Source organism: Candida dubliniensis, chromosome 2 (assembly GCF_000026945.1).
Source record: "Candida dubliniensis CD36 chromosome 2, complete sequence".
Taxonomy (NCBI): Eukaryota; Fungi; Ascomycota; class Pichiomycetes; order Serinales; family Debaryomycetaceae; genus Candida; species Candida dubliniensis.
Window position 1 is genome coordinate 2,266,919 of NC_012861.1, and position 22,171 is coordinate 2,289,089.

Below are 22,171 nucleotides of genomic sequence, written 5' to 3' on the forward strand. Positions count from 1 at the left end.
CATTTTTCCACCAAGAGTGTATCAACATGATGTCGACTCTTAAAGACCATAAAAATTTTGCATTCACCGGAACCAAGTCGTCTATTGCCTCGAGCTCATCCTCAACTACTGATTTCGATGACTTGTTGCCAGACTTGTGGCAGACGAGTTCTAACGAGTCCGATATGAAACACAGTTCACAGAGTTTATTTAATAGTCCCCACCACTACTTATTCCAACAAGATATTCTTCCATCTATTCCGCAACCCCAGCCACAAAATTGGTTCAATGTGTCGGTTTCGTCTCCATTAAGATCGTCATCGAGTTTATGGGAAGATCCGCCAACTGAACAACCACAGCCAATTTTCTATTTGCCACAAGACGACGACTTGTTTAATTTTGAACAGGTCCATCATCCACAACACCTGCACACCAAGACCCAAATCAACACGCAATTATACAAGACCGAGTTGTGTGCCTCGTTTATGAAGACCGGAGTTTGTCCCTATGCCAGCAAATGCCAATTTGCCCATGGCGAGAGTGAATTGAAACACGTCGAGAGACCTCCGAAATGGAGATCGAAGCCTTGTGCTAATTGGTCAAAGTACGGCAGTTGTCGTTATGGGAATAGATGCTGTTTTAAACACGGCGATTGAATGGGTTATGATTTTAGGTATTTATTTATTTGCTACAAGAAAAATAGTCTTTGTATAGTTTAATATATTTATTTATTCGATGTATAAAATAAGGATACAGCCTCGGAAATGTAAAGAACATTACTTGTTAATTGTGTGGTGATGAATGGTTCGTAATGTCATCCACAGCGCCCAACAATAGTATGAGTCAAATCAAAGATAGAAGAAGAGAACTTCTTCATCAATGAGATATCACTGCAACGGCTTTAACCTATCGTCATTGACTGTTATAGTTGATACAGAAAGAAAAAAAAAAAAAAAAAGTGTAAAAAAATGAAAAAAAAAAAAATTGTTGAAAAATTTTTTTTAAGTAGAGGAACAAAAAAAAATTTTTCTTTGCGAGTTAACGATTCCTCTTTCTCTAGACATAATGGATAGTTGGGAGACATTAGAGCCTGTTTACGAAAAAGGCGTAGTTGATTCACTAGTTTCAGTTAGAATCCCGATTTTATCATCTATTAAATCAGTGTTACCAGAGATTTCCGAACAGGAATTGAACAAGATCGTAGTGGTTTTGTTAAAGACATTCAACTATTACCACGATGCGCAATCAAGAAATGCCGTATTGAGTGTTTTACAAGCTATTGGGGGTAAATACCCGAAATATTTGCTAGTGTATGTCAAGTTTATCAATCAGCAAGCTGATGGGCCGACATTACCAATTACTGATTATATGACGCTTTTGCAATGGATCAATGCGTTTGTGGTTGATATGGCCAGACTCGGCAAATTAGACGATTCTGTGGCATTGGCTCAAGGGAAGGTGTTGAGCAAGTGTATAAGCTTTGAAGGAAAACGAAGGAGAATTTATAAATCGGCAATTCAAACTACAAAGACTGCTATGGGTGATGCATTGGCAGTTGGTTCTGGGTACTTGGATATAGTTGTGAGGAACAAACTGTTTTCATTATTGGGGGTGTTGGACATGGCGCTAGACAAACATCCTGGGTTGTTTGAAGTTTACCAGCAAAAGTATACGGCCGAGATCTTGGATTTTTTTGTTAACCACGGTTTGCTAAGTAAGGTTCCACCTACCCCGCAAGATTTGGCAGTGTTTGGCAGATGTATCAAGAGTTTGGTAAAAGACTTTTCCAAGTTGGTCCCACATATTGAGAAGGCGATATTAAGGTCGTCGGAAAATTCGTTTGTATATACCCTTCCAGTCCTATTTGAGAACTTGTCGATTGAAATTGAGTTGAGTGCCAAATTGGTCAATGCGATTATTTCCGGTATCAAGTCGACCAAGGAGAATGTGAGGAATGGTGCTGCCAAGACTTTGGCGTTGGCTTTACAGAAGAACACTGCTGATTTGGTTGATGAGATCTTCAAAGCCATCAAGGCCACGTCCAATGCCGAATCCAAGGCGTTGATTGTAAAGTGTTTGTTGTATTTCCCCGACTCAGAAAAGATTGTTAAGCAGGTGTTGCCGTTGGTATCGAAAGACCAAAACGAGACATCGTTGGCGAGTTTGGTTAAGGTGTTTACGTTTCATGGGTTAAAGTATCATAATGACGAGGTGGTTAAGCAGTTTATTGCTGGGTTCAACTCTGTCAAATTGCGTCGAGTTTGGTTTGTTGAGTTTGGCGAATGTGTGGAGACGTTGCCATTCCCTGAACTTTTGGGTGAATTTGAAAAGATCTTGAAAGGGATAGAGGATGCACCCCTTCCATCGGTAAGCAATAAGAGTATTGTGTGTGCCTTTGTTATTTTGGCATTGACGGGCAAAGATTCGCCGTTGCTTAACGACACAAGAATTTTCAGCAAGCTCGATGAGGTTGAATTGAAATGGTTAGTGCGTGCTTTAAAAAATGATCCTGCTGGTTGGATATACGTGTTGACGAACGCCCCATATAAGGTAAGAATGTTTGCCTTGGAGAAGATAGTGTTGAATGATGAACTCAGCCAAGGGTTAATTGAGGTGGTGTTGGATGGTGATTTGGCGAATGTTGGGCCTGTTTTTGCATTGCTTAGTCGTTATTCGGAGAAGAATTTACGGCACCTCATTCTTCCTGCAAGAAAGGCGGGAGTTGACTGGATCGCATTAGCTCAAAGGGCCAAAATCGACGTTGGGAAGTTAGTTGGTGAGAATTTTAGTGCTATTTTCCAAGAGTGTGTTGATGATGGGTCACAGGCTGCTGTTCAGGCCATTGGTGATATTGCCTTTATCCAGCCAGAGCTTATCCAACCAATTGTTGCCGTTATTGATTTGGACGTGTCGCAACTTAGTTTTACCCAGCAAGAGATTGACATTTACCAGGGCCACGAAGGTCAGTTGGTTGTTAATGTGCTTAACGAGAAGCAACTCGACAAGAACTCCAAGGATTATGAAATCAAGAAATGGGAGCAGTCTATCAAGAAGGAGTTGAAACAGCCGAAAAAGTTATCTAAAGAAGAACAAGCTTTGGTTAATCAGCAGCTCGCCAAGGAGAGTGAGATTAGGAAGAAAGTGGGTGAGGTTGTTGAGCGTGCTAATTTTGTCATTAGTTTGATTATCGAGTTGACAAAACAGGCCAAGCTTGTGAACAATGGTGGTAACTTGTGGTTCCCGGTTGCCGTTAACAAGTTGCTTGAATTGCCACAGTCCAGCTTGTTTAACCCTATTGATGCGTTTCTTGGATTGTCGGAGTTGATTTCACCTAGACTCGGGGTTTTGTGCAAGTTTATTGGTGTTGCCACCCTCCGGTTGTATGGCATAAAGTTGGATGATAGTTTAGAGCAGGAACCGCTTGTGTCACTTTTGGGAAGAATTTTATACAGAATCAAGATGCTTAGTGACCAGCAGCCACTTGACTCGTTGAGTTTGTCGTATGTGTTGCCGTTGTTAACACGAGTATTGTATGATGGTAAGGCGGTGGCAATCAAGAATGCATCAAAGGGTGCAGTCACATCCGAATTTGTTGAAGAAGACCCTGAGGAAGAACAATTGTTGTTGGCTATTGAGATTATTTCTGCTCATGCCGAGTCGTTTGAAGACGACAAGATTCCACGTACCAGTATTTTAGAAGTCTTGATTTCGTTAATGAAATTACCGTCAAAGGCCAAGTTGTCAAAAGAATGCTTTTTATCGTTGTGCCAACACATTGCATTTAATATTAGACAAGGTGATTTGCAGTTGTTATTGGGCAGTTTGATCACCCCTCACGTGTTTGTCAGATCGACATTGTTAGAAGGGTTAGATGCTGAGTTTGAGTTGGAAGAGTATTCAAAGGAGTTGTTTGTGGCCACCCACGATAACGACCAGAACTGTCGTGAGCTTGCACAAACTATTTGGGACGACAATGAGTTGGAAGTTGAGGATGCTTCAAGGTTGCTTAGTTTGTTTGGCAATAGTGATGCTGGTCTAAGGAATTCAGTGGCACACGCGTACGTCGATGCCAGCCAGCAAACATTGCTAAACATTGAGGAATTGTTTGAATTGTATGATGAAAAGAAGAACCCGCCACCACCAAAATTAGACCAGTTTGGGTTGGTTATCAAGTCTAGTATTGATAATCGTGACCGATGGGAAGAACGGTCGACTGTGGCCATTGCGTTGAAATTGTTGGCTCCGTTGTATACCGAAGCACATGTCAAACAGTTGTTTGAGTTTCTTGTTGAGACTGCTGATAAGGACGAGTTGGTGGCGCAAGAATTACAGGATGCCGGTGTTGAAGCCATCAAGTTGCATGGAGCGTCCAACGTTGAAGTGTTGATCCCTATTTTTGAAACCAGCTTGGCCAAGAGTAGTAAAGAATCAGTCGTGGTGTTGTATGGTACGTTAGCGCGTGATTTGGACAAGAGCGACCCGCGATTAAAGATTATAATTGACAGGCTTATGAAGAGTTTGGATGCGCCAGCAGTGCAGTATGCTGTTTCTGAATGTATTGCGCCTTTGGTGGGTGCGATAGACAATTTGCCACAAGTGTTTGATGAGTTGTTTGAGAAATTGTTTAGTGCTAAAAAAGTGTCTTCGCGTCGTGGTGCCGCATACGGAATTGCAGGGTTGGTTAAAGGTAGTGGAATCAAGAGTTTGAGCTCGTACGATATTATTCGTACCTTGACTGATGCTGCTGAAGAGAAGGATACAGTTAAACGTGAGAGCGTTTCTATTGCGTTTGAGACGTTGTCGAGAAGTTTGGGCAAATACTTTGAGCCGTACGTGTTGGAGATATTGCCGATCATTCTTAAATCGCTTGGTGATCCAGTGCCCGAAGTGAGATTGGCTACCGACAATGCCGCTAAGGAGATTATGAAAAACACTACTTCGTTTGGGGTGAAGAAACTTATTCCGTTGGCTATATCCAATCTAGACGAGATTGCGTGGAGATCGAAAAAGGGGTCAGTCGAGTTGCTTGGGTCGATGGCGTATTTGGACCCAACACAGTTGTCGGCGTCGTTGTCGATTATTATTCCCCAGATTGTTGGTGTGCTTAACGATACTCACAAGGAGGTTAGAAAGGCGGCGTCGGCGGCGTTGCAGAGGTTTGGTGAGGTTATACGAAACCCGGAAATTCAAGCGATTGTGCCTGATCTTATTAATGCTATTGGTGACCCTACCAAGTATACTGACGATGCATTAGACAAATTGATCAAGACACAGTTTGTGCACTATATTGATGGTCCGTCGTTGGCATTGATTATACATGTTATTTATAGGGGTATGAAAGATCGAGCATCTACAAAGAAAAAGGCATGTCAAATTGTGGGTAATATGGCAATTTTGGTTGACTCCAAGGACTTGCGTCCGTACTTGAACGAATTGGTTGGCGAGTTGGAGATTGCTATGGTTGATCCTGTTCCTGCCACGAGATCGACTGCTGCAAGAGCATTAGGGTCGTTGGTTGAAAAGTTGGGTGAAGACAGTTTCCCAGGGTTGATTGGTAAATTGGTGGCCACTCTTGAGGATGATACAAAAGCTGGTGATCGACTTGGGTCGGCCCAGGCGTTGGCAGAAGTTATTTGTGGTCTTGGGATTAACAAGTTGGAGGAGATGTTGCCGGTTATTTTGTCGTCTGCAAGCGCACCACGTACACGTGCTGGGTTTATGCCGTTGTTGTTGTTTTTGCCTGTATGTTTTGGGTCGCAGTTTTCGCCTTATCTTAACAAGATTATTCCACCCATCTTAAAAGGATTGGCTGACCAGGATGAGGAGGTTAGGGATACGGCATTGAAGGCTGGTAGGTTGATTGTGAAGAACTATGCCAAGAAGGCAGTTGACTTGTTGCTTCCAGAATTGGAGAATGGGTTGTCTGATAGTAGTTATAGAATTAGGTTGTCGTCGGTTGAGCTTACTGGAGATTTGTTGTTCCAGATTACGGGTATTTCCGGTAAGAACGAGCTCACTGAGGACCAGAACCTTAACAAGACGCTTGTGGAAGTGCTTGGACAAGAGCGACGCGATAGGGTGTTGGCGTTGTTGTTTGTTTGCCGGTCAGATGTTGCTGGTATTGTTAGGAATGCGACAGTTGATATTTGGAAGGCGTTGGTTTCCAACACGCCAAGAACAGTCAAGGAGATTTTGCCCTCGCTTACTGCCATTGTTGTGGGGAAGTTGTCGTCGCCCGACGATGTTCAACGTACTATAGCTGCACAAACATTAGGGGAGATGGTACGTCGTGTTGGTGCCAATGCGTTGGCACAGTTGTTGCCTACATTGCAAGAGTCGGACGACAAGCAAGGTGTTTGTATTGCCGTTACTGAATTGATCAAGTCTACGTCGCACGATGGGTTGGTGCAGTACCAGGATACGTTTATTGATATTATTAAGGATGGGCTTGTTAGTTCTCGAGAGGAAGCTGCAGTTGCGTTTGATGCGTTGCACCAGGAACTTGGCAAGGTGGTTATTGATGAGATTGTACCTGATTTGTTAAAGAGGTTGAAAGAGCCGAATGCATTGCTTGCGTTGAAGGATATTATGCTGAAAAAGTCGGATGTGATTTTCCCTATTTTGTTGCCTACGTTGCTTACACCGCCGGTTGACACTGAAGCGTTGGCGGCATTAGCGCCAGTAGCTGGGTCTGCCTTGTACAAGAGGTTAGCGGTGATTATCAACACGTTGGTAGATGCAAAGAGTGAAGCTGTTGATGAGGTTATGTTGTCGGTTGAAGATGATGGTGTTCACACGTTGATGCAAATTATTTTGGGGCTTCTTAAGGATGAGGATACCAAGAGGAGAGTGTTTATTTTCTCGAGATTGGCTGGGTTTTTTGGGGCTACTGATCTTGACTATTCGATGTATCTTGAGGATATGGTTACGCGATTGATTCTTTCGTTGGCTGATCCGTCGCCAGAGGTTGTTAAAGGTGCATTTGAGGCGTTATCTGCGTTGGTCAAGAGACAACCAAAAGAAGTTCTTGAGAAGTTGGTCAAACCAGCAAAGCAAACATTGGACTTGTGTATTGATATCCCTGCATTTAGCTTACCAAAAGGTCCCAATTGTGTTTTGCCGATTTTCTTGCATGGGTTGATGTATGGTAATCATAAGGAAGAGGCGGCGTTGGGTATTGCTGATATTATTGACAAGACGCCAGGAGAAAACTTGCGTCCGTTTTCCACGTCAATTACTGGTCCGTTGATTAGAGTTATTGGGGAGAAGGTTGCTAGTGATATCAAGGCGGCCATTCTTGTGGCATTGAACAATTTGTTGGTTAAGATTCCGCAGTTTCTTCGTCCATTTATTCCGCAATTGCAAAGAACTTTTGTCAGGTCGTTGTCCGATAGCAATGAAAAGTTGCGTAAACGCGCTGTTGTTGCGTTGGGCACGTTGATTAAGTTTCAACCAAGGGTTGATTCGTTGGTTACTGAGTTGGTCAATGGGGCCAAGACGTCGGATTATAAAGAGTCTATGTTGAAGGCGATGTTGGTTGTTGTTGAGCAAGCGGGGAAGAGTTTGAGTGAGGCGTCGAAACAGGCGATATTGGTAGTTGCAGAGCAAGAGATGGACCCGGTGCTTATTGGGAGTCTAGCTGGGAGCTTATCAGAGGAGGAAGCAGAAAGTATACTAGACAATGTTTTGGCGAATGAGTCCAAGTTTTCCATTCTTGCGATAAACTCGTTTTTGAAGTATTCTCCCGAGCATGTGAAGAGCGATGCAGTTGTCAATTTTGTTGTCGGGTGTGCCAATTCCGACAATGCATATATGAGTGATAACGCCACAATCGCTATTGGTAAGCTATTGTTGCTTGGTGTTGAGAGTAAGGAGTTGGTTGATCAGCTTGCAATGAATGCGATCGCCCCCAAATCGTCTTCTCCTGATACGAGACGGTTATCGTTGGTGGTTATTAGAACTGTGGCCAGACACAAAGGAATTGTTGATTTGGATATTGTTGTGCCTAGTATATTTGCGTGTGTTCGTGATCCAATCATCCCCATCAAGTTGGCAGCAGAAAAGGCGTTCCTTGAAGTGTTTGATATGGTCAATGGCAGCGCCAAATTTGACGCATGGTTTAAGAATGAGAATTTGACTACAGTTACCGGGACAACAATAGTTGCACGGTCTATTGGCGAGTACACCAAGCGAGTTGCTAGTAGATTAGCTGGTGTCGAAAGAGAGAGAATCGAGGCCGGTGGCGATGAAGAGACATTGTTTAGTGATAGAATTGAAGATGAAAATGAAATTTGGCAAGTAGGTATATAAGATGTGTCTATTTATTGAATTCAGGCAAGTTTAAACTTTTTATTGAAGGCAAGGCGTCGCTTGATTGTGAATGTAGCATTGAAGGTTTGAATGAGGCGAGCATGCCTAGGGATGAAAGGTTGGTGCTACTATTGCTTGCAGAAATCAGCGGAGTAGTATTGGTCGATAACCCCAAGACTGGTGAGCTTGGAAGGGTTGAAGGGCCGGGGCTGTTGGGCCGTGATCGTTTCAACTTGTGTTTGACGTAGTCTAAATCGGAATCCTCTTGGATGTGGGTTTTCACGGGTGTCATTCTGAACGCAAGGTTGGAGAGGTGGTGTAAGTTTGTTGTGTCGTGGAACTGGAATGTGGGTTTCTTCATGGAAAAGTCGTAGTTGGCTTTTGGGGGTGGTTTGCCGAAATAGTCGGTCAATGAGGGGAGAGACTTGGACTCCATCATACGCAACTCCTCGGTGGCAGCAGAAGCAAGGATATCTATACTGTGGGTGGGATTGGGGGGAGAAGCTGTCTTTACCAGCTTATCTGGCTTGTCTGGCTTGTCTGGCTTGTCTGGTTTTTCTGGTTTTTCTGTCTTTTCTACCTCCTCTTTCTTCTTTTTCCTATTTTTCCTGCTGTTGGGGTTGGTGTGTATTCTCAGATGTCGAGTTAGTTCATCGGATCTGCTGAATCTCTTTGAACAGCCGGGGAATGTACACTGGTGGGGTTTTTCGCCTGTGTGGGTACGTATATGTCTAGTTTGGTGTTCTAATCTTTGGAATGCTTTATCGCAATGAGGACATTTATATGGACGGACTGTTGGGTCCTTTTTAGGTTTTGGGTGGTCTAGTAAACTCATTAGGGATGGTGGAGTATGGTGATGGTTTTGAAGTTTTGTTTTTTCGTGGGGAGAGAAAATTTTTTTTTTTTTAAATGGAGAAAAAAGAGGAGCCAGTAAGGGAGGCTTTTTCCGAATTGGACAACAACACAAACAAAAGAGCGCATACATTTTTTTTTTTCACCGGATATGGCAATTAATCGTGAATGTGAATCGTTTGGGGAAGACTAGTATACGACGAACCAGGAGAGGAATCACAGAGTTGGCGGGAAGATGATAAGGGAACTTAGAGGTTATTAGGGGGAACGCAATGGCAAGTGTTATTAGTGTTGATGCCGAGAAGTAGCAAGCCTGGTAATGTATTTTGGGATGCCCCAAGTTTTGTTGGATGATTGCTGGAGCCGTTAAAGAGTCATTTTGGAAATACATACAAGGGCGGGGAAGTGCTAGAGGAACAGCCAACATGTTTTGACTTGATCAATGTGTATAAGAACCAGTTGAGCAAGAGGGAGGGTTTGAGAAAGCAAGCGATAGAAATGGATCACCAAAGTTTTATTTGGTGGTTGAGGATGGAGAGGCGACACCCAAGAGTAACCAAGTATATCAAAATAAATTTGTCTTGAATTTGCCCAAAAAAGGCAGAAACTTCAGCGATAAGGTTCAAACAGGTTAACGAGCGAGCTTATTAAGGTCTGGTGTTGATTGGGAACACGTTTAGAGAGCAGTATTATAGGTAAATAACACATATGTTAGAACTATAACCAGTGCCAGGAGTTGACTTGCTATCGTGGAATGTCAGTAGACGCAATACAAACCGTGCTTAATGTGGTGGTGATTCTTTAACTGTGGGATTAGACTTGACCAACATAAAGTGAATTATTTCTTCAAGGCTGGTGCCAGTGACTGAAAAAATTCAATTGGAAGGCAATGAAAAATAAGCTGTAGGAAGAATTTGAATTCTTGAAAGATTTTTGTTGATAGCTTGATCTGAAGAAACGCGTTTAAATGAATGAAATTGGTAAACGCACAACAAGAGAACCCACACCAGAAATAAACGAACCAACAAAAGAGGGTGTATCTGTAAACTTCAAGACATCTGTAACTGCGTTGCATCTGCAGTCGAGGGTGGCAATCGCTTCCAAGAAGAATAATTTAGTTTGTCTTACATCTTTACGGCTCGACAAGTGCAAGTGTTGGTTTAATGCGGCGGTCAACATAAAAATTGTGCAGCAGTAGTTTTATGAGCCAGGAATAGTCAGCAAAGGATTGGTTGATAAGTGGTCTTCTCATTATAGAAATGTAGATGTTCTTGTGAGAATACAGTCTCCGATGCTTTTTGGTCTATTTTTGTGGAGAAACTACACCAAAAACACACAAGCAAACTACTCTGGGGGTAGATCGAAAACCAACCCCGTGGTAGAACTAAAATACATACGTAAATGACATTGCATCGGTACAAGCTCCCATCTGTAGAATATCTAGCATCTGCACCAGCTATCATTCGTAATTAGAGAGTGACAAGCTCCCCCAGGAAGAATAAAACCAGAAGTTAAACATCCGTACGGTTTAGAAATGGTGAGCGACCTAACCCAAAAAAAATATCTCAACAGCCAAAACAATTTATCGAAAACAACTGGAATAGAAAGCACACATATTGGAATGGCAAAGTCACTAGTCCCAGATCATGTTGAGGAGTCGTTTACTGTGTCTACTACCCAGATTGGGCACTTGTGGGATATCACCCAGAGTATCAGTAAGCAGGTGGGATTACGATTTACTTGAGTTACACGTTTAATGTGAATAGAGTTGGCGTTGGGAGTTTGATTGGTCAGCACGGTTACATTGGCAGCCCTATTAAGTTTGAGGATAGCTTTACGTGTTTGTGAACGATGGGAGATGCGATGCAAGACTTGTACCTGATCGATATGGAGAGTGTTGGGGCGAATACGCTCAACGGGGGACGTCAAGACTTATATTCCGCCAACGCCGTTTTTGAGAAGATGGAAATAACGGGTAGGTATGTGATTACCCAGTTTAGTTTTGAGGTTGAGTTTCAAGTGCATGCTTGTGAAGGATGGCAATGGAAAGGAAAGTACAATATGATTGAGGTTAGTCATCATGAAGTGATGATAGGGGCGATCTTAGAACAGGACAAGCCAGTGCTGGCAGGGGTACCATTATATTTATAGAGAAATGCAACACCTGTTTTATGAGCAAAGGATAAGGGGTTTAGTCATCAAATGGGGATACTGTTCATTTTGGGAAATTTTGTGGAGAAACAGGATCGAAAATACACAGATAAATTGTTCAAAAATAAGTTTTGATCTTAAGAAAACGGAAGCAGATCAATTGATTAGAAGTTAAAAGAAATCTACTCTAATCGATTAAAAACAAACAGGTCTATTTGAAAGGAAACAACAAACAATCAACTGTATTTGATTTAGATATCAATCTTAAAAACGAACAATTCTAGTTGATTATTCTCTAACTCAAAACAAACAGCTGTAGTTGGCCTGTCTATAAACTTACAGAATAAAAAACTATATCTCAATTTTCTAACTTAAAACAAATGGCTCTAATTGCTATTCCTTTCAACCAAAAATGAACAACTCTTTTCAGCTTGTCAGTGACTCAAAACAAACCCTATCTGGCCTATCTGTGAATCAAGAAAACCAGCAAACTAGCTCATTTAGTTTGTCTGTGAAGCTGTAACAAATTTACTAAGACTAACTACTCTAAAGGTTCTCTACACCTGTATTGCATCCGTACAAGTTCTCTCTACACCTGTATTGCATCCGTACAAGTTAGACATCCGTAACTGTGCTGCATCTGTACCAGTTTTCATCCGTAGAACATCCTACATCCTTACCTTTAAGGGGGTGACAAGCACCCCCAATTTTCAATAAGCTGGGGCATCCGTACGACTTGGTTAATTGGTGTGTACACATACCAGCCAATACAAAAAGAAAAAACGAACAACTAAAAACAAAAGACCAGTAACAACAACCACTCTTCACCAGAAGGGAGCCCAGTCGAGGGCAATCGTCAGGGGAATTATTGATTATAAGATTCCCCAATTCTTCATTCTCAAGCATGTAATCCTTTAATATAAATCTTGTTGTTGCTATTTCAAAACTTGAATTAATGCTCAATACAGTGGTAATCATATCATGGGAGGAATGTATTGGCTCAATAGTTGATTGGGTGTAGTTTGTTATCATTGTGGATATTACTGGACTCACATGAAAGTGGTTCAAGCGACGACAGTTACGAAAATTTCTGTTGGTGGCATTCTGAGTATTCTTGTGCCAATTTCTGTAAACGTCAATCAATCCAAATTGTTCAAGGAATTTCTTGCTTTACTAGTTCCAGACGTTGTGGTTTAGCAAAATTTTCCCGGTCAAGTTTGGGGTCTAAAATATGATTAAAATCTCCATAAAAATAATATCTATTTGAAAAACAAAAAAGCAGGATTTGGAAGTGACCAGTAACAGCAGAAGCCTTTTTGCTTGACAGTCAATGAAATGTCTACAAATTTGTCCATCAAATTTCTTAATTTCATTTCGAAGCTATAATCAGGGATACACCAGGAGTTAAGCATTTTCTCAACATCTTCAGAGGTTAAAGTGAAGTTGGCGGTATCAGTGAAGTAGATGGTAATGGGTTTGTAGGCCAAAATTTTTTTTATGGTGTTTAATGAGAGAATCTTCAAAGAAAATAGGGTAGATATTGGTTACTTTTAATGATCCTTGCAAGCTAGACACCTCTTCTGTGATATTAAACCGGTTACCTACTTTCAACTTTTTGGCTGGTGGTTCAGAAGGTGGTACACTGGAAGGCAAAGTAGTATTCTAAATTCAATATCTTAATTATCCTCATATTGATGAAAGGACTAGCTGTGGTTGAGTTTGTTCTTTAGCAATCCATCGTAGACTGTTGTGTCATAATTACCAAGTACTTTTCCTGTTACCTTGTCTGTCATTCAAAATCTTTGCTGTATCCAATAAATTATTGTTGCATTTATTTTGGCTCCAAGCTGTTGCGAATATTTGGAATTTCTTTAGGAATACGGATATTTTTAAGTTGTGATCAGGGTTAACATAATTAACATCTGTTGGTGGTTTCTAATCCATGTTTGGAGAACTTGCCTTAGTATTATCCTTTATAATGTTCAAAATTTTCTGATTTCGTCCATTTGTAATAAAATACAATTCCTTTTACCGGGGGGAATATTGTTGTGGATAAGGAAAAAAAAGTGGATAGTAAAAATTAAACTAATTAATTATGTATTTTCACAAGTTGTGTGTATAGTCGTGTAGCTTGGTTAACATATATATTTCTACTATAACGTGTTGTAATTGGGTTCTTGCCTGCCTCGTCCGCCCTCTATACCTGACCCAAATTACACCTGGGAAAAACTACTTACTTATATACTGTTGTTCTCGACAATGAGCACCACGTTCCCTGCTGGGTGTTACCGGCTATCTCCATCTACCGCTACCCGCGCATTTTTGACCACATGTGCTAACAAAGTTTGTTAGCTTGACCACATGTTTTTTTCTTGACCACATTTCTTGACCACATGTTTGTTAGCACTTATAATTTTCCCAATTTTGGTGGTAGCGCAAAAATAAGGGTACCATATGAATCTACATGACCCAGGGAGATAAACTATATAGTTTTTAGGTTTATAACTTTAAGATACACTGAGTTGTTGTTGATCAGAAAGAGGTTAAAAATTCAGGGGCAGGAGAAAAAATGATTTTCTTGCGCGCACGACCCGAAAAATCAGAATTTTTTGAAAAACAGCGATTTTTGGTCGTTTTTGGAAAGACGTGGACGCACAACCAGGAGAGGTGGTAAACTGAGAGTTGATATGTGGTTAGCTAGGTCAATGAATTTGTGTTTGGAAAAGGAAGGGTGGTTATACCCTTTTTGTGTGGCAAGTTATTAATGATTTTCTTTGACCACACGTTTTTAGGTAGCGCCGAGTTTTGACCACATTTTTTTTCTCTGCTTGACCACATTTTGGGTAGCGCCGAAGAGCGCAGATTTGAAGGCCCATTGATTTTTTGACCGCAGATTTGACCGCACGTATTCTTTGACCACACATTTTTCTATGAGCACAGGTTTTCTTTGACCGCAGATTTTTTCTATGAGCACAGGCTTTCTTTGACCACACATTTTCTTTGACCGCACATATTCTTTGAGCACTGATTTTTTTTGAGCACTGATTTTTGACCGCAGATTTTGTTTGACCACACATTTTTCTTTGACCGCAGATTTTTTGACCACAGATTTTTTCTTTGACCGCAGGTTTTTTTTTGAGCACACATTTTTTCTTTGACCACAGATTTTCTTTCAGCACATCTTTGGTAGCACTTTCTTTGACCACATATTTTTCTTTGAGCACACATTTTTTAACACCACATATTTAGAGAGCACATATTCTTAAAAGCTACATCTTTTGTTGTATTGTTGATAGTGGCACATGAATAGGTGCATACTATACAGTTGGTGGCAGCAATTTTAAGTTCATTTTTGACAAGAAAGTTGGCCCAAAAAAGTTTCTTAGAGATTGTTGGGAGTACTGTTTGGTAATATTCTTTATATTTGTTCTAATTACTTTTACATAGTTTTATATTAGTTTAGAAGAACGAAAAAACTCATTATATCCAATGTAATACCGTTGTATTTGCTGGTTATCAGTATTAACACTGGTTTTTCTACTGTTAAGTACCGAAACATCAGGGGTTTTTTTTTGCTGCATAAAGACCCTTAAAGGTTTTTTATCTAGACACAAAACCAATATATATTCAATCTATAACATTTTTTCCGGATTAGGAAACGACCAATACCAGCACTCGCCGGTTTTCTTTACAACTAATTCAATAGGGGCGATTTTGTTGATTAACTCGTTCAATTTGGTTTGCCAGGTTTCGCCACGATGTTTTTCAAGCATCTTTTCAACGTCTTGTGGATTCAAAGTAACCGAGCCATGGTTGTAGTCGTCTGACAAATAAACAGTCACATGTCGGTACCCGACAATGGTGTTTTTTTCTCTGATAAGAATTTGAGAAATCTCTTTTGGAACAATCTTTGTGATTTTATAGATACCCAGCAAGGTTGTTGATTCTGGTGTGATGTTGAACCCATGGGTGGGTTTCAATTTTTTTGCTGGAGGTTGACTTGGGACAGACGAAGGCAATGTTGAGGGAACTTGTTGGTCGTCGTCGTCACTAAATTCAATATCGTAAATGTCGGTTTCATCAGGCTGTGATGACGAAGCCACGGGTTGATCTTGTAACTTTGCAGGGTGAAGTTCTAACTGTGTAGCTCCAACATAAACAGGATTTGATGTTTTACCAAACACTTTTCCCACTACTTCTACGTCGACGGTTCCGTCGAATGCACCATTATTATAAGATGGTGGCTAAGATAAATCACGAGGAGGTCAAGTACGTGGTTAAAATGCGGTACCTTAGACAAGGTATTTCGTACATGGTGCGTAATTATATTCAAATGTCACTGGTAACTGAAGTTATCGAAAAGGCCCAAGGGCATCACTGGATGAGTGCTGACAACTCGTATGGTAACACTGGTGGTTGGGATACCTATCATAGTACAACGATTCTGATGATAATGAGACAATTTTTTGCGTTGTACCAAAAATATATCGGTATTGATGTTGATCAAAATACATCAAAGCTGTTAATTCTGAAACCAGTTAAACCTCCTTTGCGTGTTTGCAGTGGCTTGCAGCTTGAGGACATTGAACAAGCAAAAATTGATTGTGGCTACCAGCAGAAGGATTTTGATCAGGAAAAGTTGATATTGGAGATATGTTGGTCTGGTGCAAACAGCAGAGCTATTGTTAGCACCTACTGGATTTGGGAAGACGTATCTCTTTTTGGTTCCTATACTTGCTAATAAAATAATGAAACGAAGGGAAGGTGGCAAAAGAAGAGTGAGTTTTTTGGTGTTGCCGTATAATGTTGTTGCAGTTGAGTTTGAAAAACGAATGGCAGAGTATGCTAATGTTATTGGTGTTAGAAATCTTAACTCGTTTGATGGCAGTATTGATTTGGTTGTGGGGACAGTTGAGAGTTTAACAAAGCTGAATGTCAGTGATTTTTTTTTGAATTTTTCTCAGAATTATGGTCAACAGTGTCAGCTCTACCGATGAGGCGCAGGTGTTGATTGAAGAAAAAGAATTTCGCCGGTTGAACCGAGTGCACTACCGGATTTTGCATTCATTTGAGAAGATTGTAAGTTTGGGTGCGACGTTGCCTCGGAATTTTGCAACAGAGATGGAGAAAAATTTGTTGGCACCGAAGGTGTACAATACTGTGAAAACTGAACCTAATCAAAATGTTTATGTTGAAAGGGAATTTATTGGAGAGGACAAGAAGAGAGTTGGTTATTTGATTGGTGTTGTCAAACAATTTTTGGTGAGCAATAGCGATGGTATTATATTTGTGTACTTTTGCAATCTTGAGAAGCTTAAAGAGATTAGTCAAGAGTTTGATGATGCTGTTGTTATTCTGTCAGAAACGAAAGATATCAAGAAAGCACACCAGGATATATCAAAGACACGTTTGATTCTTGCTACAAAAGCTGCTTCAGTTGGTTTGGATATTTCTGGTATCAAGCTGATAATTTTTTATGAAACATTAGCGACTGTTCCGGAAGCAATTCAGGTCATTGGCCGGTTGCGTGGGAAACCGCTGTATGTTTTATTTCTCTCGGCTGATGATGAAGTAACTAACGGAAAACTTGTAGTGAGTGAATGTTTCAAGAAACAAATGTGCGAATTTTATGGTTTGGAGTGGGGTGATCATCGCAATTGTTGTGGGCAACCGGCAGATTGTACTAAAACTATTGTTGAGCAGATGAGAAATGTGACAGTGGAAGTGTGTGGGAAGAGGTGCAGGTGGAGGAGAGTATGATGGACAGGGCCAAGTTCAAGTTGGGTGAAATTAATGAAAGATATAAATTTATTAAAATCGACACACTTTATAAATGGTTTGGATTCTATTTAACTACTTTGGATAATAGCCCAGTGGTTCGTGTTGAAGGTGTGTGCAAGTGGTGCTTTATGTGCAATGAAGGTTGTTCTCCGACATGGTGCGAAAGACGACAGATTGTTAGCTTGGCGTGTCGAGTTATTTTTGGTCAAATGAGTGGTGATGATGTTTGTGAGATTGTTCAACAAGGGCTTGGTGGGTTGCAATTGGAATGGGTGGTCAAGAATGATTTAGATACAATGATCAATGAATATGATAGTAAACTCTTGCATTGTAACAAGTCAGTATCGTTTGTCTATTCAGGTGCAAGTGTTGGATAAGTTGTATTGCAAAGTGTTGAAAAAAATTGGGAAATATGAACCTGAAGAATGGTTTATGAAATCGCTTGGAGCAAATGAAAGTATGGCACCTGATGGGCAGAATTGGAAAGAACACGCTGCTGAAACATATTTCATGGCACCTCGTGGGAGAGATATGTTATGTAAAAAATGTGGATGTATTAACAAAGATCATGATAATTGTATAGGGGAAAAAACTATTTTATGATATTTGATCGTTGGTACAGTAAAGGTCAAGTTAAAGTGTTTAATCATTGGATGCGGGCACTAATGCGAGCAGAGGCTGTCAATCTACATCAACATGTTATGGTGGCAGTGTATCAAGAGGTGGATAAGGAATTATTTTTTTTTTTTTTTTGTCGTTGTATATTAATATATGTGACATTATAAAAGGAGACGTAGTGCGGCAGGTGATGCTATGTGAACAGCATTTGGCAATCTAATGGCAGTTTGAAATGCGAATGCCCGTTGTGTAAGTTAATTGTCAGTTCTATTGTATAAGGTATAGTGAATGCCCAGTTTGTATCTCGTTGTGAAAGCTGGTTGAACAACATGTAGTATCAGTGGTTTATGGCAGTGTGAAATATTCTAATGCAAGCTGGTATGTATGAAAGTTGGCAAATCTGTTGGATTTGGTGGTTCAACAACACGTAGTAACTCAATGGCAGTGGGAAATTCAACATAAATTGTATAAGCTGCTGTGTGTGTGCCGTTGTCAATGCTGTTGTTTGTCAGGCAGTTGTAGAAATCATGGTCGTGATGGACAGATTGAATGGGCATTGCAACATGAATTGTGTAAGCTATTGCAAATGCCCAGACATGTATTTCGTTGTGTTTTCTAGTTGTCGAATTAACATAACAACAGAGTGTAGTTTCAGTAGTCAATGGCAGTTCTGGAAATCATTGCAAATTCATTTTTGAATGGCCGTGTGTAAGCTGTTGTCATTTCAGTTGTAAATTCTGGCTGAGTCAATAGTCAATGGCAAAATGAACTGTCAGTTGGTGAAGTGAACAAATGAATAGCTGACCTAGACAGTTGGTGCAACAGCAAATGAATAGTGGTGAATCTCAATTCAATGGCAGTACAATTGTGGAATGAGTTGGAAAAACTGGGAAATCTTGCAAATCTGGCAAAACAGAATACATTGCAAAATTGAACAACTAACAATAAACACCCTGAAAGAACTGTGGCAGGTTCAGCTGGAGTTCAATTCTGGAAATTCAAAAATCTAAGCACTTGGAAGATCTGGGAAATCTGGCAAACTGAACATCTGGGAAATCTGAACTTCTGATAGTCAGAACTAGAACAGCATAATTGATTGAAGATCTTGTTGTTGTTGGTGGAAAGAAAAGTGATGAAAATTTTTTCTTTTTTTTCTCAACGTGGCAAAAAAAAAAAGTAGTGCAAAAAATTAATGTGGGGAAAGACACGAGGTGCTCAGTGTAGACTTAGATGGGGTCTGTAGATTGGCAGGGTCTTGATGTAAATCACGTATGTCTAACAGCCTAGGCTGAATTATGGCAGTGGCAGGAGTGGGTTTTTTAGAGAAGATTTGAAAAAAAAACTGAGCAAAAAAAGAACCAGGCCCTGACATCAAGGGACAGTGGAACAACAGTAGTAAGTGGTAGACGTAAACTAAGCCTTGATAGGGATAGTAGGGGCCCTGTAAATTAAGTTTGCATTGTTTTGGGAAGTTTAAGATTTAAAATTTTAGGTTGAATTGACTGAAAAGTTGAGGAAAAAAAAGACGAGAACGGGAGTTCTGGCAACACTTTGTGCACACAAAAAACTTAAAAAACAATATATAAGCTTAAATATGGACTGTAGGAGGTAGCTAAAGTGAGTCTGCATTGTTTTTTAAAGTTTTGGGAGTAGAGTCTTAATTTTTTGAGGTAATTTTACAAGAAAACTAGCTCAAAAAATAACATCAACTTGCGGTGAGGTAGAGTTTCAAAGGTTTAACAGAGAGCTTATCAATTCAGAGTCATTGTCAGAGTAGTGAGCTTATTGTTTGGAAGTTTAATTAAAGGTGTTAGAGTGTGTTGACTGTGATAGCTATGAAATCTGGGGTGTGGGAGACACGCGTCACAAAAAAAAATTAGTTGGTCAAAAAAATAGTTGGCAAAGAACATCACTTTTCTTCTTGAACAACAAATTGACAACAACAAAATATTCAATCAATCAGTTATTCAATCAGATGAAATGAAGTACGAAGATACGACTACTACTTGAACCGGAAGCTGTGCACCCAGGGGATAAATTACGAATTCATGAAAAAGTCATTTCAGCTGGAAAAGACAATTTGAAAGGGATATCAAATCAGTGGGTGCAAGCTACACCAGGAATGGAGAGAGGAGCAAATTCAAGCAAGTTGTCTAATTGAAACTTGCCAAGTAGGGAAACAAACTCAAGAAAATTGGAAATGTCAATCAACAGTCAGGACATGGGAGTCAGACAGTGGAAAATCACGGATGGACAAGCGCAGGGCAAGAAATGATTGGGTGGAAGATGGGTGCAGATCAAATTCAAAAAAATAAGGGATTGAGAAGTACTGTGAGTGAATGGACAGACAAGCTATTACAGGTGGAAGTAGGAAAGGATCAGAAATGTACATACGTATGGATAGACAAGTTATTGAAGTGGATCAGTGAAAGCAAGTCATGGAGATGAAATTCATGGAATCTATTTCAAGACAAAAATCAAGAGAGTGAGAAGGGTTAGAAAATCAGAGGAATAACATGGGCGGGGCAGACGACAGGCAGGCAAATTGGACGAAAACCACGGATGGCTAGCAGGGCAAGTCAGGGAATGGGTGGACGATGAATGAAGAAGACAAGTTGATGGCAGTGAGATGGAAAGAGAGAATGAGTGATATACGCTGAATGATCGATCTGTGAGGTCAAGAAATGCAACTAGTCAGTCGAACTTGGAGACTCACGGATGGCTAGCCGGGGAAGTGAACCGAGGTCAAGTGATTTAGGTGGTCATAGGATTTAATAGAGCGTCAAGCGAACAAGGATAGGTGAAATTGCAGTGAACAGAGAGGCTAGCAAGTGTAGTAGTAATGACATAGAATAGGAATATATTTACTGCAAATCTATAGAGGAGGAGAGTGTACAAGGGGTAGACTTTGTAGTGTATTTTACGGAAGTCAAGCCGGGCCAGGTTATAGTTGATTTGTAAAGTGGTGTATTTTACGGAAGTCAAACTGCTCGGGGACCCAGTAGAAATTGTTGTAGTAAAATGGGAAATTGAACTTGAACTGTACATGGAAAAGTGATTTCAAGATTACATACGTATGGAAACGTGATTTGGGAACTACAAAATTTTTTTTTGGTGCGAATTTTGTTAGTGCGCGATTTGGGAATTACAAATGGGAATTACAAAGATTTACCAGAACAAAAACTACCAGTTCTTAGGAGGTGTCGAGGTGTGTGTAGGTGGTTTTGGTGTGTAGAAATTCAATGCACCTGGTTTGAAAGCAAAAGAAGCAGTGGTTGTAGAGATATGAACGAAAATAGTGATTTTTGGAATTGAGGAGGTGTTTATAACAAGGGTGTAATGGGGAGCGCGGTTTTTAAAAAGGTTGAAATTGCTGAATATAGAGCATTGAAAGAGCTATACTCTGGTTTTAAGAGAAAGATGATCAGTGTTATATTGACCGAGTTATAGCCTGTTAAAGTCAAAAAATGGTGGTTTTTGGTCAATTTTTTTTGTAATCTTGAACTCGAAAAACGAGTTTTTTTTGTAATCTTGAGCTCAAAAACGATATTTTTTGTAATCTTCAAAAATGTATGGGGATTTTTTGTAATCTTCAGAGAAAAATGCGACTTTTTTTGTAATCTTCGGAGGTAAACCGGAAAAAATAATGAGGAATAAATCCGGGGCGAGAAAAAAGATTTGGCGTCAACTTGACAAAAAATCTGAGAGAAAAGTTACTTGAAGTTGAGGGTTGGGTTAAAATCTGTTAACAAAATTAAACAAAGTATCACTGAACAAGGAACAATGAAGATTAGAAGTGATATCAGAGAAGAAGAAAAACAAAACAATTAACAAGAAGAGTCAATGGAAGGTTGGTTTCTAAAAGTTTTATGATTTGTGCAAGTAAAAACGGGGAAAAGAGGAGAAGTTTATAAAAATAAAGTTATTTGCTATGACCTGGGTTCCGGATTTTTGTAGATCTGTAAACAACAAACAACTATGAGTGATACCGAATTTGAGTATAACTTTGAAGGAGTGCAGAGGCTGAGCCAGGAGAGATGGGAAGATTAAAGTTGGGAGATAGCTAGCTAGGTCAATTATGATGGGATTTTTAGAATATTGTGTTTGAATCGCTCTTTTTCACCGAGTTATTAAGGTGTCAGAAAACAAGGTGGCAGGATAAACAACAAAGGGTTATAGAGCAAGGATCAACGACTAGTGTCTTGATTGTGAACTATATAAACTGTGCTACTCAAGTAGTCTAACGAGAAGATTTGTATGATAAAACGTGAAATCACTGACAATGACTATGGTACATGTTTTCATAGTAAGTTATTGGTGAGAGCACGTCTACTAGCTAACATATAGAGCTAGTTAGAGCAGATCAGACATGAGTTTAGCAAAGTATTTCATTGATGTTGTAAGAATTTAGGTTTATTTTTACAAGAAAGTTGACGTAAAAAAGATCGATGGGTATTTTTTCTTCTGTGTGAAGACTCTT

The 22,171-nt window shown here is 40.1% G+C and overlaps 4 protein-coding genes and 1 pseudogene across 4 annotated transcripts, besides 3 other annotated features; 3 read left to right on the top strand and 2 right to left on the bottom strand. All coding sequences in view use genetic code 12, as the record gives it.

The window, feature by feature from the left end:
• Positions 1–26: 26 nt before the first annotated feature.
• On the top strand, positions 27–635 carry CD36_24770 (zinc finger-containing regulatory protein, putative; the record flags this gene model as incomplete). Its single annotated transcript, XM_002418906.1, has 1 exon — positions 27–635. One exon carries the CDS (start codon positions 27–29, stop codon positions 633–635), a length of 609 nt encoding a protein of 202 aa, XP_002418951.1.
• A 409-nt stretch (positions 636–1,044) lies between these two features.
• CD36_24780 (translational activator GCN1 homologue, putative) lies at positions 1,045–8,289 on the top strand (the record flags this gene model as incomplete). Its single annotated transcript, XM_002418907.1, has 1 exon — positions 1,045–8,289. The coding sequence occupies one exon, from the start codon at positions 1,045–1,047 to the stop codon at positions 8,287–8,289; it is 7,245 nt and encodes a 2,414-aa protein (XP_002418952.1).
• Positions 8,290–8,296: 7 nt separating this feature from the next.
• CD36_24790 (regulatory protein Mig1 homologue, putative) lies at positions 8,297–9,124 on the bottom strand (the record flags this gene model as incomplete). The annotated part of the gene is made up of 1 exon (XM_002418908.1): positions 8,297–9,124. The coding sequence occupies one exon, from the start codon at positions 9,122–9,124 to the stop codon at positions 8,297–8,299; it is 828 nt and encodes a 275-aa protein (XP_002418953.1).
• Positions 9,125–11,907: 2,783 nt separating this feature from the next.
• On the bottom strand, positions 11,908–12,324 carry CD36_24800 (transposable element protein, putative; the record flags this gene model as incomplete). Its single annotated transcript, XM_002418909.1, has 1 exon — positions 11,908–12,324. The coding sequence occupies one exon, from the start codon at positions 12,322–12,324 to the stop codon at positions 11,908–11,910; it is 417 nt and encodes a 138-aa protein (XP_002418954.1).
• Positions 12,146–12,538: a mobile genetic element (partial ORF2 (subtelomeric)).
• Positions 12,539–13,395: 857 nt separating this feature from the next.
• Positions 13,396–13,596: a mobile genetic element (truncated (subtelomeric)).
• Positions 13,597–15,517: 1,921 nt separating this feature from the next.
• On the top strand, positions 15,518–16,959 carry CD36_24810 (annotated as a pseudogene).
• Positions 15,518–16,959: a sequence feature (Similar to C. albicans YRF1, (HPR5);~stop codons, partial sequence; appears to be degenerate pseudogene).
• Positions 16,960–22,171: the final 5,212 nt, after the last annotated feature.